Source organism: Elephantulus edwardii, unplaced genomic scaffold, assembly GCF_000299155.1.
Source record: "Elephantulus edwardii isolate Elephantulus edwardi_28Jun2011 unplaced genomic scaffold, EleEdw1.0 scaffold00059, whole genome shotgun sequence".
NCBI classification, from domain to species: Eukaryota; Metazoa; Chordata; class Mammalia; order Macroscelidea; family Macroscelididae; genus Elephantulus; species Elephantulus edwardii.
Window position 1 is genome coordinate 13,857,010 of NW_006399809.1, and position 18,464 is coordinate 13,875,473.

Below are 18,464 nucleotides of genomic sequence, written 5' to 3' on the forward strand. Positions count from 1 at the left end.
AATCAATAAACAGCCACACAGATCTGCCAGGTATTAGTTAGGCCTAGAGATTTAAATGCGAATCAGGCATCATCTCTGATCACTCACCACAGAAGCCTGGGCTTACAGCCAAATAGGAAAGGCTGATGGATTATTATTTTTTAAAAAAATGCTTAATAAAATGTAAGATTCACTTTCTATTAAACAGTGAGAATAAAGTTCAGTGACACAGCAAAAGGGAGACCTATCAACTTACCATTTTGAGAAGGGCACACTGGTATCGAGAGACACTTTAGAAAACAAATCCCATCTTAGTCTTAAGGAAGAGCAGCTCAAAGCCACCCACAGGTGCCTCAAAGGAAAGGTGTGGTGACCCACTGATGTGAGGCCCAAACCCTACAAGGAGCATAGCTCTACTGCATCAAGATGGGGAGCAGCAATTTTTCTACAATGTTCTTGCTCATCTCATATTGATAAAGAAAGAGACAATGATTACTGAGATTATTAAGATCTGGGCTAGCCTTGAACTGTTCCCCATCTAGCTCAACTTCACAGCCTTTCTGATTTCTCATTATGTCAACTTCTAAGCTTCTTGAGAAAATGTCAACTGTCTTGCATGGCCTTCAGAACTGTCATGAGTCAAAGTCTGTAGGCCTGCAAACAAGTGAAAAATGTCTTTCACTGTTCCAAATGAATGTGATGTTACTCTGTTGAGAACCACTGCATATTTCTGTAAGCTTTATTTCTCTGTGTGCCAGTGGCTGCCTACAGCACGTGTGAGCATGCCTGGAAGAGGTCTGCTCCGACTACTCACTGCTGGATTTCTGCTGTACTCAGATGGTCCCATCAACTACAAATGGCAAATGGCAGCTTTCAGTAGTCATATTCCTGGACCATTAGAAAAAAATTTTAGCCAGAAACTTGGTCCTTGAAACAGGGATGTTGGGATGAGATGTGTGGCCCTCAAATGCTATATGCTAAATGCTAAGCACAGCTCTGGGCCACAAAGAGAGGGCTTACCCACCATGTCTAACTACAAAATCTGCACAGTTAATACAATTAATAAAGTTCTACCGAACACGACTTAATGCAGGAGGGAGGATAGATGTTTGCCTCTATTTGTGTCATGCATTTTCATAGATTACAGGGAAAAACCACTCAAAATAGAAAGAGGACAAGGAGTTCACCTGGTCCCTCAAGGGCACCTCCTTACAGATCCACTAGGCACCAGTGTGTTAGTTTAAAAACCAGTCATTTAGCAGCCTTAGTCAAACCTTACTGTGAATCATTTTAATCACAGCAATTCTCCTCTGAGAAGGGCAGCCTTTCTAGATATATTGTCGCTGGGGAAAGCGATTTCTGATAATCAGTACTGGACTTGTTTTTACAGAGGTGAGAAAAAGTCTGAAAAGGGGTCAGAGGAAGACAAAGGGGCTTTGATGCTTTTCCAAGGACACAGACTAGTGTCTGACCTGGCAGCTTCACACAGCACAGCACAGAATGAAGTGTTTCCAGTTCTGTGCCCTCCCCTGCGAGGGACTGCAGATTGGATTGTTATGGCTCAGAGGGTTTTCACTGACTGATGTCTGAACAAAGATCAAGGGGATTTTTTTCCCCCTATTCTAGTTTGGAAGCTCTGCTAAAACTTGGTCAGCATCACAGTGATACACAAACCTCCACTGACAGAGGAGCAGTGAAAGTGCATGGGGTGTATCATCCATGAAGGAAACCTGGGTCTCCAGTCAGAAAGAAACAAAACCATGATATTACCTTAGAGTCAAGTTCTAATTCATGGCAATTCTATGTGTCAGAATAGAGCTACCTTCTATAGGGTTTTCAGGCTGATGTTTGGAAAGTATTAGGCTTTTATTCTTACTCATCTCTGAGTGGACTAGAACTTCAAATCTTTTGGTCTGTAACTGAGTGTGCTACTTATTTGCACCACACAGAGACTCTGAGCGAGTTTTAGGACACCACAATACACATTATCCTGCTCCCTCACAGCAATCCAAATCAACATGCCAACTGTCTTAGTGGTTTCAACTCTGGTTAGAACCAGCTGCGTAGCTTTTAAACACTCCCGGATCCAGCTGAAGCACTATATCTAGGGACCAAGACTAAGCCATGAGTTTCTTCTTCATTTTGTACAGCTCCTAGATCATAACAGTGGGAAGCTCAGGTGGTGTAGCCCATAGGGAATTCTACTGCTAATTTAAAGGTGGCACTTCTCTGGCAGTTCAAATCCACCAATGGTTCCTTGGGAGACAGCTGGACAGTGTCCATGTGATTTACAGCCTCTGGACACTGCTGGAGGGTTACTAACAACTTAATAGGAACCAATGCTTCTTTTTTGAGACTATAACCAAAGGAACTCTAGTGGCATAAACACTTAAAACACTTCGGTTGTTAACTAAAGATGTCATTAGAACTCACGCAAGGGTTCTGTGGGAGAAAAACCTGAAAATCAGCTTTCATAGACATCACCGTTAAAGAGTTACAGGGCAATTCTCTTCTGACACATGGGGTCACAATAAATTGGAATAAACTCAATGGCAACTAATAACAACAGCAACAGTAGAGGACACACTGACCCAGCCAGGCTGAAAGCCACTCCCCACTGCTGCAAGTGAAAAAGATGTCCTTGCACAGCGAAGGTTTCTAGACAATTCTTTCTGATTCCTCTCTCAACCAGAACGCCACTCCTCATCCTCCATCCACACAGATCTCCTACAGCTAGCAACGGCTTGGGTTGCCTTCCTCTCTAATATCAGAACTAAGATTATCAGGACAAGTGGAGAACACTCCAAAATCTAGACTCTCAATCTAAGCAAAAGTAGCCTAACTCCCCAATTCTTTACTATTCAGAATCTTCTGTGCTTCAGACCCATTCAGTGTTCTCACCCTGAAATCTAAATAGCTGCAATAGCTACTTGAGATCGACTATTTTCTATGAGTTGAATACTCTCTCTAGACACTTAACACATTATCATTAATCTTGGTGATGATACTGCTGTAAAATTCCAGAATACATCTAGGATCCCCTCCGTTGTTCTCCTTTGCACTGCTAACTTCTTATCTCATGCCAACAAAAATTTTTCCCCCTTTTACTTGGACTATTGCAATAGTCTCGTTCCTGGTCATTTGTTTTCACTTTTTCTCCCTTGCTCCCCAATCTACTCATCACTCACTAGTCAGCACAATCTTTAAAAAGCAGAAACAAGCCTGCTTCAAACCTATCAGTGATTTTCAATAGCAACTTAGAGTGACTCCAGACTCCTCCCAAGACCTGGAGACGCCTGCATGATCCAATGCTGAGACTTCCCCACTTTCCTCTTCTATTCTCGCTCTCCCTTCAAGGTACATGGATTACCTCTGATTTGTGGTTAGCTGCTATTTAATTAGGGGGCTTAGTGGTAAGGAGGAGTGCCACAAAGGAACTCAGTTGGAATCCACCAGCTTCCCCCCAGGGGAAACAGATGGGCGTTCCTGATTCACATCAACCTCTTTCACAAAAGGATCATATAATTGTGATCGTAAGTTTTATACTTGCTGATTTGCAGAAGTAGACTACCAGGCTTTCCCCCCTCATCTTAATCTGGAAGCTCCACTGTATCATGTTCAGCATCATAGCAACATGCAAGGCTCCCCAGACAGAGAGGTGGTGACTGTGCAAACACATCTTTGCACAGTCAGGGACAATACCCAGATTTCCCAAATCAGAAGTGTTCTACCACTGAACTACGGCTGCCCCAACTGCGCAGAATGCTGTCCTTCAAGTCTTCAGGGATTAGATGAAATATTATCTCCACAGACAAGTCTTCCCTTTTCACCTTGCATGCCCCAGCCCCTCATTTGCTTTCTATCTCTTTCCTCCATGCCACTTATCATAATTTGCATTACTTATTTTCTTTGTTTTCTTTAGTGGCACCACTGGACTGCACATATTTCTGGATAGGAATAGGACAGTACTTCATTGACTGAAATACCCACAGTTCTTAGCATGATGACCACTTTGAATAAATGCTTGTTGGGTGAACAAAGGAGTCCATTTTACAGGTATCAATAAGCTAATGAAACAGAAATTAAAAAACTAATAACAAGAGAGACTCTTTTTTTTTTTTGCTTTGTATAACACTCTCTTAAAAAGTTATACTATCACTTTGATTCTGAAGAACTTCAATGACTCTAAGCATCTGAAATCATTTATGCTCCACAGATAACCTAAGACACAGTGGTGAGAGTTGAGGTACTAAGTATATGAAGATGGTAGCTTGAGGCTAGGAGGGTTTTATGACAATAGAAATTCTGAAACAGAGAACACATTGTCACAAAACATTTATTTTAAATGCTTTCTATCCTGACCTTGTGTTAAGGCCCTGTGTTTGCTCAACTTGGAACCCACCTGTGTCACTCACTGATTGTTACTTCCTTTGGTCATGAGTCTGCACACAAATATGTCTGCCCACTGCCACCCTTGTAACACACTGCCCTCTGATGGGGGCAGCCAGGGGTCCCTCTCACCTGCACAGTTCTGCTGAGGCTCCCAGTGGACTTTGATGCCCTCTCTCTGGCAAGCCCGGGTGTAGGCCAAGAAGGACTCGCAGTAACAGTTCTTATGGACCGGACACTCACACATATCTGTCACACAGGACCTGCGGGAGCCAACGGAGAGAAATGAATGTTTCTGAGTGTCAAATCATCAGTCATCCTAAATGTAACTGGCAGAAAGGAGTGGTTGAGTGATTGGTTCTTAAAGGTTAAAGATGTTGAGAAAAGTTGCTAGTTTAGGTTGGAGACTGAAACGTCATCCAATTCTGGATGAAGGGTAAATGTTGACTCCTTCTGAATGGCAAGCAAAACAAAGCCGCTTTCTTTCCTCTGGAGAGGCATTCTCCAACAGCATTTCCTCAACAATGGAAGTTTTTCCTAATCTGTACTATAAAAAAATATTAGCCACTATGCATGTTGTTGTTGTTATGTGGCATCGAGTTGCCTGTGGTTCATAGTGACCCCATGTACAATAGCCCTAAACCCTGCTCTATCCCTTGCCAATCTTACTGTCTATGGCATGCCCATCCCCATTACCCCAGTCACTCAAGAAGCATAATTTAGGGAGCTCTGCTGGCCTAGTAGCAAGAAGCTGTGTTGCAATCCCAAAGGCATGCAGTTCAAGGCCACCAGCTGCTCTGAGGGAGAAGGATGGGCAATCTCCTCTTGTGCAATTAACTGGCTCTGAAAACATGCTGGGGGGCAGCTAAGGGTCTGTTCCAACTCTACAGTACAAAACAACAATAACAATCCATAATTTGTCCAGAGAACACTTGATATTTGGCTAATGCAACTCAGGAAATGAATTGTTGTTGTTGTTGTTGTTATGTACCGTCAAGTTGCTTGCGACTCATAGCAACCCTATGTACAACAGCCCTAAACTCTGCTCTGTCCTGCGCCAATCACACTGTCTCTGACACTCCTATCCCGATTACCCCAGGCACTGAATCAATACACCTCATAGAGGGCCTTTCCCTCCTGCGCTGTCCCTCCACCGTCCCAAGCATGATGTCCTTCTCCAAGGACTGGTCTCTCCTTACAACATGTCCAAAGTATGTTAGACAGAGCCTCAGAATCCTTGCCTCCAAGGAGCCACCTGGTTTAACCCTTTCCAGGATGAATCTGTTTTCTTAGCAGTCCATGGTACTCTCAATACTCTTCTCCAGCATCATAGCTCAAAAGCATCAATTCTCCTTCTATCCTCCTTGTTCACTGTCCAACTCTCTGATGTTTAACAAGTGATTGCAAAGACGATAGCCTGTATCAGACGCACCTTAGTCTCCAGAGAAACACCAATGTTCTTCAGTGCTTTGGAGAGGTACCTAACAGCAGACTTTCCCATGGCAATACACCTTTTAATTTCCTGGCTGCTGGTGCCAAGAGTGCTGACTGTGGAGCCAAGCAAACTAAAGCTGTGAACAATCTCAATCTCTTCACCATCCATCCTGATGCTACCAGTTGGCCAAGTGGTGACAATCTTTGTCTTCTTGACATTGAGCCTCAATACATATTGGAGGCTGCAGCCCAGGAAATGAATATTTTCTTTTAATTTCATTAACTTAAATATAAATAGTCATACATAGCTGGAAGCCACCTAATGGAGTGACAGCTCTTAGAATCTAGTCACAATTCAAGCTATCTGCTTTTTGTCTGATAAAATTAGAACTATTGCAAGAATACAGGTTCTACCACAATATAATCAAGGTGGTGAACTACTTGATTGAAACACAGACCTTTTACTTTCTGGAAGTTAGACTTAAGATTAATTTTTATAATATATAGATCTTAGTCTTTTGAGGAACAAGTTCTAAGATTAAACAAACAGGTCTAGCTATTTAACATGAAATGGGAAAATAGAATCTAAGTTTGACTATGGGCATGACTGACGAGGACATGAAGAGGACTGAAATGCAAATGAACTAATTTTCAAACGCACTGCTGTCTAAGATTTTATGATGTCCTTGCAGTGGTATCAAGCATTTCAGTTTATTAAGTGTATTCACATGCAGGCTATCACTGATGAAAAAGAAGGCATAGTGCAATCTCTGTTTTATAAATGGAAGAGTCATTTTAGAAATTAAAAAAAAATGAGCCCAAATCACACTGTTATTAGCAGCGGTGGAACTGCTCCCTGACTCACAATGACTCCATGTGCAATGGAGGGAAACACTGCCCCGTCCTTCATCAGCCCCATGGTCACCTAACAGGTCACACGGTCATGATCCATAAGGCTTTCACTGGCTGATTTAATTGGAGATACGTTACAGGCCTACCTTCCTAGTCTATATTAGTCTAGAATATCTGTAGCTGCACTCAAACCTGTCCAGCATACTAGCAATAAACACACTTCCACTGAGAAATGGTCCACTGTTGTGTATGTGGTGAATCAGCAAGGACTCTAACCTGGATCTTCTACACAGAGGGCTATCATTGAAATATAATGTCCCTCCAAGTTGTAGGGGTACATGGCAATAGAAAGAATGAAATCACATCTCCTAACTCTGAGACTGTTGTTGTTCTGTACTGTCAAGTTGTATCAACTCGTAGCTGGGCATTCAATGAGTTTTCAGAGGCAATCAATCACATGGGAGGAGATTGTCTCCCTTTCTCTTGAGAAGCCGCTGATGGATTTGAATTACAAGTCTATGGGCTGGCAGTGCAACACCTTACCTATGAAGCCACCAACCATAGCTCCCACTGAGATTGGTGCTCTTAAAATTCACCCATAACACTGTTGTCATCTCTCAGTAAATTAATTGTCTGACCACTCCCAAGTAGTTGTTTACATAAAATACTTTAAAGGATAGAGAGATACGATTTTAAGTAGAAGTTGAAACTTGAAGAATTATAAAAATGGATGCTTTGTATATGACACCACCTGATTAGTAAATGAAATCATGTTTAGTTTTTTCTACCCTTTGTGGTAGAATGATGGGCAGTCTTCTTCCATGTGTGATTAACTGCCTCTAAAAACCCGCCAGAGGGTCAGCTATGGATGGATTCTGACTTGATGGCACACAGTGATGACAACCTTGATCAACAGACTACTTTCCTTACAGAATCTAATTCAAAGCATAAAATGAGGAGGGCAGAAGTATTCAAGATTACAAAGAAGACATTTTGAAATGTAGTAAGGGTATAGTCCTAAAATGTTAGCATACAGAATGTTGAATGACTCAGGAAGCATCAAAAGAAGTTGGACGAAGTACACAGTAGCACTATACCAGAAAGAATTGACTGACACAGAAGAATTTCATGAAACAACATATGATAAAAAAGCCACTCTGAGGAATTGGCCAAAGACAACAAGGCCCCAGAATTAATGGCATACAAATTGACATATTTTAACAAACAGATGCTGCCCTGGACACGTTCTTTAGGTTGTGCCAAGAAATTTGGAGGACAGCCACCTGGCCAACTGACTTGAAGAGATTGATATATGTTCCCATTCCAAAAATAGGTGACCTGACAAGAGTGTGGAAATTAGCACACAGTATCATTAATATCACATACAAGTAAGATCCTCGTGAAAATTATGTAAGAACAACTGGAACAGCCCATCAGCAGAGAACTATCAAATGTACAGGCTGGGTTTGGAAGAGGCAATGGTACTAGGGATTGTATAGCCAATGTCAGATGGGCCTTAACTGAAAGCAGAGTACCACAGGAATATCTATCTGTGTTTCACTGACTATGCAAAGGTATTTGACTGTGTGAATCACAACAATCTGTGGCTAACTCTGAGAAGAAGGGAATCCCAGAATGATTGTGCTTATACAAAACCTATACTTAGAACAGGAGGCAGTCGTTAAAACAGAGCAAGAAAACACAGTATGTCAGGAAAGGAGTATGCCAGGGATGTATCTTATCTCCATACCTTTTCAATTCATATGTGTAACAGATAATGTGGGAGGCTGGGCTCCATGAAGAGGAAATGTGGCATCAGGATTGTAGGAAAACTCATCAACAACCTATGTTATGTAAACTGACACAACCTTGCTTACTGAAACTGAGAAGGACCTGAGGCATTTGCTGCAGAAGGTCAAGGACTGAAGCCTTCAATATAGATTGAAGCCCAACATCAAGAAAACAAAGAATCTCACCACTGGGCCAAGTGGCAGCATCATGACAGATGGAGAAGTAAGAGTTTAAACAGGTTCAGCTTACTTGGATCCACAATACATTCTTGACATCAGCAGTTAGAAAATCAAAGGACAAATTGCACTGAGAAAATTTGTTGGCAGGGACCTCTCCAGAGCATTGAAGAGCAATTATGTCAGTCGGAAGGCTAAGTTGTGCCTTGGTCTAGGCCGCCGTCTTCGCAATTATTTGCTATGCACGAGAGAGCTGGACAATGACTAAAGATAATAGAAGAAGAAATTATGTCGTTGAATTATTCTGCTAGAGAAAAGAATTGAATATCCCATGGACTACCAAGAGGACAAACAGGTTTTTCCTGGAGAGGGTGAAACCAGGCTGTTACTTGGAGACAAGGATTTTGAAGCTTCATCTGATATACTCTGGGCATGCTGCAAAGAGGGACCAGTCCTAGGAGAGGGATGTCAAGCTTGGAAAGGTGGAGGGACAGTGTAGGAGAAGAAGACCCAGGATGACGTGGATTGAATCAGTGACCGGAGTAAAGGGAGTAGGTGTGTTAGAGACAATGCTGTTGGCTCAAGATAGAGCATAGTACACGGGATCACTAGGAGTTGCAAGCGACTCGATGGCACATAACAACAACAACAACAATATGGGATATATTGTACCTTTGACTGCACAGGGTGGTCAGCTAGCTCTGGGTGGATGCTGGCACAGTGACTGCTCTAAGTGAGAATTAAATGGCAAAAACCATATTAAAGGATCAATAGACTCAGAATGGAGCTGCAAAGTTATTACAGTCCAATCCTCAAGGGGAGAGCATTTGGAAAACATGAACTAACAGGAACAAAAAAGAACAGATCTGAAGCCTCAGGGGCCTCTTCCATTTCACTGAGACATTATTTGATGCATGATACTTAAGACATAATAACTAGGACAGAAAAGCTGATCTCTCTCCGCTCTGTAATAAGCAAGACAATATTTCTTAATAACTTCTTTCATTTTCATTACAGAACTTCTGTGAAATCATGCTCACCAGCAAACCCAACTAGACACAAAGTAACTCTGCATTAGGGGCACTTGGGGCATACAAATAAAAATTGTCACTGAAATGGCTTCTGAAGTGAGTATTTTTTCCATTTCCTGTGTTTTTCCAGTTTTCATTTCAGACTAATCCACATTGCCCACACTGACACAGAATTTGAAGCAACCTGCTTGCCTTCCCCAGTCTAACCTCTAACCCCACTCCTACTTCACTTGCACCCACAAGGGATTTATGCCCCTATTTTTGTCCCTAGGTTTCCAAAGTCCTGGACTATGGACTCACTTTTCCTAGGTTTGTACCTCCTATTAATGTGACATGGATAAGCAGCATATAATGGGACTAAAAGAATGGGATTTAAATAGGAAATGGTTGATCTCAATATTAGGAAATATGTCCTCTGATATGAAAAGACACATGGAGTGATTCTGTAAAACCGTACAGTAAAGAAACAAAGCTTAATTTGTTAAAGGAATTACTTCTTTTCTTTTGAGTTCTACAGATGATCCTATGAAGCTATTCATACAACTTAAAATGAATTATGAACAAAGATTAGAAGTCTATTCAGAGGCCACTAGTGAGAAAGGCCTGTTGGCATACTTCTGCAAAATCAGCCATTAAAAATCCCATGGGGGTGGTAAAAAAAAAACATTGTGACAAACATATTTAATGTCAAAGAATTGCACATGCGAAGGTTGTTAAAATGACAAATGTTTTCAAGAATTGTGCTGCGAATGAAATGGCTGTTGTTGTTGTTGTTATGTTACCATTAAGTTGCCTGCAACTCAATGACCTATCTATATTAGCTCTGAACTGAGCCCTATCCAGAGTCAATCTCCTCATCTGCAATAGACCTAATTCCATTTCTCCAGTCACTGAGTCAATCCATCTCATCCTGAGGCTTCCTTTCCTATGCTGTCCCTCTACCTTTCCAAGCATGCTATCCCTCTCCAAGGACTAGTCCCTCCTGGCCATGTGCCCAAAGTATGTGAGACGAAGCTTATAAATTCTTGCCTCCAGGGAGTAGCCTTGTTTCACCCTCTGAAGCCAGACCTGTTTGTTCTCCTTGCAGTCCACACTATGTTCAACACTCTTTTCCATCATTGTAGCTCAAAGGCATCAATCCTTCTTCTATCATCCTTAGTCACTGTTCAGCTTGTGGATTCATACAAGTAATCATGAAGATCATGGCCTGGATCAGGCAGACCTTAGTCTCCAGACAGACATCATTGCTCTTCAGTACTCTGGAGAGGTCCCTACAGCAGACTTTCCCAATTCAATTCATCTTTTGATTTCCGAATCAGTGTTGCCAACACTGTTGATTGTGGAATCAAAGAAGCTTAAGTTATTACAATCTCAATCTCTTCTCTGTCAATCATGAAGCTGCCAATTGGCTCAGTGGTGAGAATTTTTGTTTTCTTGATGTTGAGTTTCAATTCATATTGAAGACTACAGTCCTTGACCTTCTGCAGCAAAGGTATCAGGCCCACTTCAGTTTCAGCAAGCAAGGTTGTATCATCTGCATAACGCAGGTTGTAGTCTTCCTTCAATCTTGATGCCATATTCCTTTTCACAAAGACCAGCCTCCCAAATGATCTGTTCTGCATGTAGATTGAAAAGATACGGCAACAGGAAGAGATGTGTATTTATTCCCATTCCTAAAAAAAGATGACCCAGCAGAATGTGGAAATTACTTAACAATATTACTAATACCACACACAAGCAAGATCTTGTTGAAGATTATCCAAATATGACTAAAACATTACATCAGTAGAGAACTGCCAGATGTGCAGGCTCGGTTTAGAAGAGGCTGTGGCACTAGGGACATCGTTAGATGGAGCTTAGCTTGAAACAGAGAGTACCAGAGGAATGTCTATGTTTCATTTGCTATGCAAAGGTATTTGACTGTGTGGATCACAACAAATTGTGGCTAATCTTTAGGAGAAAAGGATCCCAAAACACTTGACTGTGCTCATGAAAAGCCCGTACTTGGATCAGGAAGGAGTAGTCATAACAGAGTAGCGAAACACTATGTGGTTTAGGATCAGGAAATGTGTGCATCAGGGACTCATCCTATCTCCTATTTTTCAATGCAAAGGTACATGGTTCAAATCCATCAGCCACTCGGAGGGAGGAAGACAGGTAATCTCCTCTGTGCCATTTACTGCCCTGAAAATCCTCGATGGCACATAACAATTACAACAAATAAACACCATCTCATCAATAAACTTCTCTGTTCCCACAAACACAACATCAAATTGATTGTTAAAACTAAGAAATATTTAATGTGATGTGACACTCATGAGGAACGTGATTTAAGGCAAAAAACGTTAAAATATTTAATTAAAATATTTAAATACTGTTGGAGAGTGTTAAACCAGGCTGCTTCTTGGAAGCAAGGATTCTGAAGTTTCGTACTTTGGACATGTGGCAAGGAGGGACCAGTCCTTGGGGAGGGACATCATGCTTGGGAGGGTGGAGTGACAGCACAGGAGAGAAAGACCCTTGATGAGATGCACCGATTGAGTGACTAGGGTAATGGGGGTAGATGTGTCAGAGACAGTATGATTGGCACAGTATAGAGCATGGCTTAGGCTGTTGTTATGAGTCACAGGCAACTCGATGGCACATAACAACAACAAGTGTTAAAAAGGTGCTCTGGCGGCTTAATGGCAAAAAGCTGAACTGCAATCCCAAAGGCTTGTGATTCGAGGCCACCAGCTACTCCACAGGAGAAGGATGGGCAATGGCCTCCCGTAGGATTAACTGCCTCTGAAAAACTGCAGGAGAGTTAGCTACAGGTCGGTTCTGATTCTATGTTATACAACAACACCAACAACACAGTGTTTAACAACATATTATTAAAGCCATGAGAGATGTGCTGTATCATACGAGCTAATACTACAAGATGCCTTTCTTCGTTACTCAGATGATGCTCTTGGAATCAAACTAGTCTCCAGTGTTTGTGGGACAATAGAAAAAATTCCCCATACTCTACTGGCAGAAATATCAAAGTACTAATGAGCTGCCCATTATTAAACTTGTCCACTGAGCATAATGCTATGGTAAGCACCTTACAAGAATTGTAAAATTCTTGTAAAATACAGAGAGCAACAAAAAATAAAAACATGGCAAGTATTGTTACTGTTCAGCTTAACACACAGAGAAACTGAGATTTAGAAAAGTTCACTAACTTGCCCAAGGTCAGAAAGGTGATAGATTCATAACTGCAAGAGGACTGTGACTCAATTCTTTCTAACTGCAAAACCTCACTTTTTGTAATTATATTAAACATCCTTGCTGGAAAGCAATCTGGTAAAATTTGCAGAGCACCTTAAGAACAGGTCTTATCTCTTTGACAAATGATTTTACACCTCTGGAAACAATAAATGCACGTGGTTAAAGACTTCAAAGTACTAAGATTTTCATCACAATGTCATTCAAAATGTTCAGAAAAATGGAGAGAACGTAAATTGCCCACAATAGCAGGCCAGTTAAATAAATCTTGCTGACTTTTACAAAGCTCTATAGTTATTACAGTGATGTTTTGGAAATCTATTTTAAAAATGGGAAAATGCTCAAGATGATTAAAGGAGAAAGAGAAACCAGGGTAACAAAACTGTGTTTCAATGACAAAAAAAAGTAAAAATAACTGAACACAATAGGGTCCAAATAGTCATAATGGGGGCATGGGGTGGTAGAGCAATGGTTCTTTCTGATTTTCTTCTTATCTGTATTTTCTACAATGAACACACACCACTTTTCTTAAAAACAAAAACAAAAACTTTTGAAACAGCAAAAATAATAACATAATATAAATAATTATTAAAATAAGAATAAGAATTTAGGAAATATAACTAGAACATATAACCAATAATATTATTAATTATATATATATACATATTTCTTTTATTTTAGAAATTGTTCTTGTTTTATGCCATCGAGTCACTTGTGACTCATAGCTACCCTAGGTACAACACCTCTGAAGCCTGCCCTTTCCTAAGTCAGTCTCACTGACTCCGACACATCAACTCTCATGACCCTAGTTACTGTATCAATCCATCTCATCCGGGGTCTTCCTCTCTGTGTGGACTCCACCCTTCTCAACATTATGTACTTTTCCAAGGACCAGTTCCTCCTGGTCATGTGCCCAAAGTACGTTAGACAGAACTTCAAAATCCTTGGTTTCTTCCTCTCCCAGACAGACCTATTTGTTTTCTTGGTGGTCCAAGGTGTGTTCAAGGCTCCCCCTCCAGCACCACAACTCAAAAGCATCAATTCTTCTTCTGTCACCCTTAGTCATGGTTTAGCTCTCTGATGCACAGCAAGTATGTATTTCTATATATAAATATACATTTATATATAATTCTTAATATTAATATGTTACATAAGATAAAACTAATGGTAAAAATATAACTAGAACAAGAAGAAAGAGTGGGAGAAAATTAGGGCATCTGTTACTCTGAGTCATTAAATATTTTACCAGATAAAATCTTTTCAGTCTGTGAACTGGAAAACTCTTCTCATAGCCTCTAATTTGATTCACTTTTTGTTGTCCTCACTGGTCAGCTGACATGCCAACCTCACTGGTCAGCTGACACTGTGAACCTGACAGGCAGGACAGGATGGACAGTGTAATAATTTTGTATGCCTCTGCTGATTACAAAGGAATGTCTAAAAAAAAAAAAAAAGAAGTTCTACCACAAAGGAATGTCTAAGTGAATAATGCAAACATCCTCAAGTACACTTTATAATTCCCAAAGAGGAGCAAAAATGTTGTTATTCGAATATACAATTAGTGCTTATCACACTTAATAATTCAGTGTGAGAAAAAGCTAACTTATGACACGGTGAAGCTGAGATTTTATGTTAATGGAAGGCTTCTGTGCTTTCCTTAATCAGTATGCACAATATTCTACACTTGTATTCATTTCATGGAATTTGTAGCTCCATTTTATCACTTTGAGTAGTTACGGGGAACTATGGGCTGAGCAGCTCAGCTTCCAAGGCATTGTTCTGGCAGCTTTGTTTGATGTTGATCTGGTGGTCAAGTAACACAGCCTCCTGCTGCATCAATGGGAAAACAAGGGGCATTATTAACAAGGGGCTCTCATGGTGTAGCCCTAGGGAGTTGCAGTGCTGGTTCAAAGGTTATGTTCGAATCCACTATTGGCTTCAAGGTAGAAAGATGGGTAAATTCTTCTTTTGAGTTATCAGAAACCCAGTGGAGGCTTAGCTGTGAGCTCTGACTGGAGGGCAGTGAGTTGAGGGTTTTTTTGTGTATATTTTTTTTAATTGCTATTTTATTATAAGTTTATAAAGAACTTGGATTTCCATTCATTTATTGTTGCACATTTTCCTCCCTGCCCACCTCTCCCCAGTTTGTTTTTTTCTTTGGAAAAAAGTTATTTTATTGTTGTTATACAGTCCCCCCACCCCAGACTACTTGGATGGCAAGGAGTTTTTCAATGATGTTTGCTTATTTGTTTGTTTCGTTTTGCAGAAAACTTCATGGGCAGAGAGAGATCCCTTGGTATCTCTATTTTAATAGAATTAACAAAACAAAAGAATGGATTTGGCTTATGTAACTTTAAAAGTGTAGCTTCAATCACTTGTTGAACTTTCCTGCAGAGGAGCTTTTAATTAATGTGTCTAGAAATAGTTTTCTGATGTCTCCACCCTGCTCCTGGCACCTCTCCGGGCAGCTGGGAAGCGTAGGCAGGACTCACGGGTACTCGGTGGGCTGCACACAACTGCCCAGTGCACAGGCTCAGCAGGAACTTCCTGTAGGGGTCCTGAGAATGGTGCCCGGCAAGCGGTGATGCTGGGCAGTCCTTTGTCTCACACCCATAGCCCTACCTCTCCTACTCTTTCACGTATGCATTTTGTGTTTCACCATAACCCCTGAAGGCATGGCCAGTGTTGGAACATTTTAACTCACAGCTCTTGGCTCAATGCTGGAGTCTGAGGCTCATCTTAGTCCACTCCTTCCCTGATTTTCAGGAGAGTCTTCGCCGTCCCCCAAGCAGACAGCAATGGCCACTGCATCCTGCAAAGCTAGGAGACACTGGCATTTTGTCACATGCAGCTATCTGAATTAACATCTAAATTAATGTTAGAAAAACACAAATCCTGACGACCGAGATTAAGCCCATACTGATCATCATTGGGGACACTTTCTGGTAACTTTGTCTATAAATGCGTCTGTGTCACACACACACACACACACACACACACACACACACGTTATGTTATTAAGAGCCAGTATCTTTGTAGGAAATAAGTTGTCTGCTTCTTTAATGGACACCTTTCTGTGAATTTAGTGTGGCTTATCATATTCCCTTTATTGTTAAGTGCTTTTGAGTCAAAACTGACTCAATGCCAACCCTCTAGAATGTTTTCAGAGGCTGTAAATTACATGGGAGGAGAATGCCCATCCTTCTTTCACAGGCTGATTGGTGGATTTGAACCACCTGCCTTTGGGCTGGTAGCACAACTGCTTACCACAGGGTCAGCAGAGTCCCTAAGGGAAAGAATTTTTCTTTATGATGATTAAAATGCTCATATATTTATTTTTTTTCAGCTTGATTGGCTTGTTTTCTTGATTTCTTTTTATTTTTTATAATATGCTTTCTTTTTTTCCCTTTTCTTAAATTTATTATTAATTTCAATGAAAATTTACAGAGACTTTGGGTTTCTATTCATTCATTGTTGCACTTTTCTCCCCTCCCAACCACCCTCTTGGAAAAATAAAAGAAAAATTCTTTTGTTGTTTTACAAACCCTCCCGCAGGTCCACTCCACTATGCAGCCTTCACTCTGGACTCCTGTCATGACAAAAATACCTAATCACATATCCCTTTTAAACAGTTTCTCCCTCATCTGTTTCAATGCAGTATACATTATTGAATCCATCTTTCTCAGTCTGCCCCCAACCCAGATGTCAGTCCTGTTTTACAACAGTGGCACCATGCAGTATTTGTCCTTTTGTGACTGAGATAATTCACTCAGCATAATGTCCTCCAGGGTCACCCATTTTGAATAATATTGCATGAGTTCTTTGTTTTTCAATGCAGCATAGTAGTCCATTGTTCCATTCCACAATTTCTCTATCCATTCGTTTGTTGATGGACACTTAGGTTGTTTCCAACTCCTTGCTATTGAGAACAAAGTCGCAATAAACATGGGTGTGCATATATCTGCTTGGATGTCAGTTATGGTCTCTTTGGGCTATATTCCCAGTAGTGGAATTGCTGGGTCAAATGGTATCTCTATTTGCAACTTTTTGAGAAAGTGCCATACCGCCTTTCACGGTGGTTGCACCATTGTACACTCTAGTTTCTTCCCAACTTCGCCAGCAAAATGCTCATATATTTATTATAGTGATAGTAGCACATATATACAACTATGCTGGTAAAATAAAATGCACTCTAGTTGGTTAAATGTATGTTATATGAATCATACATCAGTAAGTTTTAAAAAACAAATTAAAAAAAAGATTAAATTTCATACAATTAAGTAAAATGCAAAATTAAGCTCCTTAATCACACTAGACTCATTCATTCCAAATGTTAAGGGGCAAATACATGTGGCTAGTGGGATGAGTTGCCTGAAACCTGACGGCATTTAACAACAATAACATCAACATAGAGATCAGCTGGCCCAGTGGACAGAAAGCAATGCTTCCAAGCCAATGGTGGGTTACTTTTAATCTGTGACTCTAGGGCCTGTCTTTCATTGTTTTTGTTCAGACATTCCTCTAGGTGGTATAGCCCTGGTGTACAAGTTGCCGTACTGTGGTCACTTGTGGTTGCTGTGAGGCTGAACACCTTGACACGATGTGTCAAATGCGTTAATGCCTGGTTACGCAATGTGGGCAGAGAGTGGGGTGGAGCTCCCCGATGAAAACAAGTTTGGAAGGAGGAGTGGCATCCACTTCCATAATAGCTTGCCTCCGGAAACCCTATGAACCTGGAGAAAGGATGAGAGACACCCAAGTGCTGAGGACTCTCCTTCATAGGGTTGCTATGAGTTGCCTGCGACTCGATGGCACTTAACAACAACAACGGTTACTCTGGTAGACAGTACTGCTCTAGAACACGCTGTCCATCTTACAGTACTGCCAGCAATGTATGTCGATCTACACTGGGGCACCATTTCTGTCCTTCCAGAATGAATTGTAGAGATAAAGTAAGATTAGGAAAAAGCACATTTATATTTTCTGACCTTCAGAGAAAACACAAATTTTCTGATGTGAAATTCAAAGTCTTCAAGAATGCAGACCTCGGGCAATACTCTTAATTCCATTTTTCTTTCTTTCTTCCTCACTCGTCCTTGTACCCGACACAGGAAGGTCACAGCTAGCCTAAATCTTCGTTCCATTTTGCTCACATAACCGTAAATCCTCTTCCTAAATTTTCATACTAGAAAATCTGACATCTGTCCCCCACGTCTCTGATAGTAGCAAGTTCTTAGCAGCACTTTCTGATGGGCCCTTCTCATGTCTCCTTATCTTTCAAACCTCTACGACCACGCCAAAAATCAGTTACAATGGAGTCACCGCCAATTCACATGGTGACCCCATGTACTGCAGTTCTATACAGTTTTCAGTGGTGTGACACTTCAGGAATATATCACTAGGCTTTTCTCCTGAGGTGCCTCTGGGGTGGTTGTTGTTGTTGTTGTTATGTGTTGTTGAGTTGCTTGCGACTCTTAGCGACCCTATGTACAACAGCCCTAAACTCTGCTCATCCTGTGCCAATCACACTATCTCTGACACTCCCATCCCAATTATCCCA

At 41.0% G+C, this 18,464-nt stretch overlaps 1 protein-coding gene across 2 annotated transcripts in view; it reads right to left on the reverse strand.

Moving 5' to 3' along the window:
• The window catches only part of BMPER (BMP binding endothelial regulator), a 372,831-nt gene that overhangs the window by 12,258 nt on the left and 342,109 nt on the right, over positions 1-18,464 (reverse strand). For both annotated transcript variants that reach the window (XM_006887599.1, XM_006887600.1), the window contains one exon: positions 4,501-4,631. In XM_006887599.1, the coding sequence (XP_006887661.1) occupies positions 4,501-4,631 (131 nt within the window). The remainder of the gene's footprint in view (positions 1-4,500; positions 4,632-18,464) is intronic.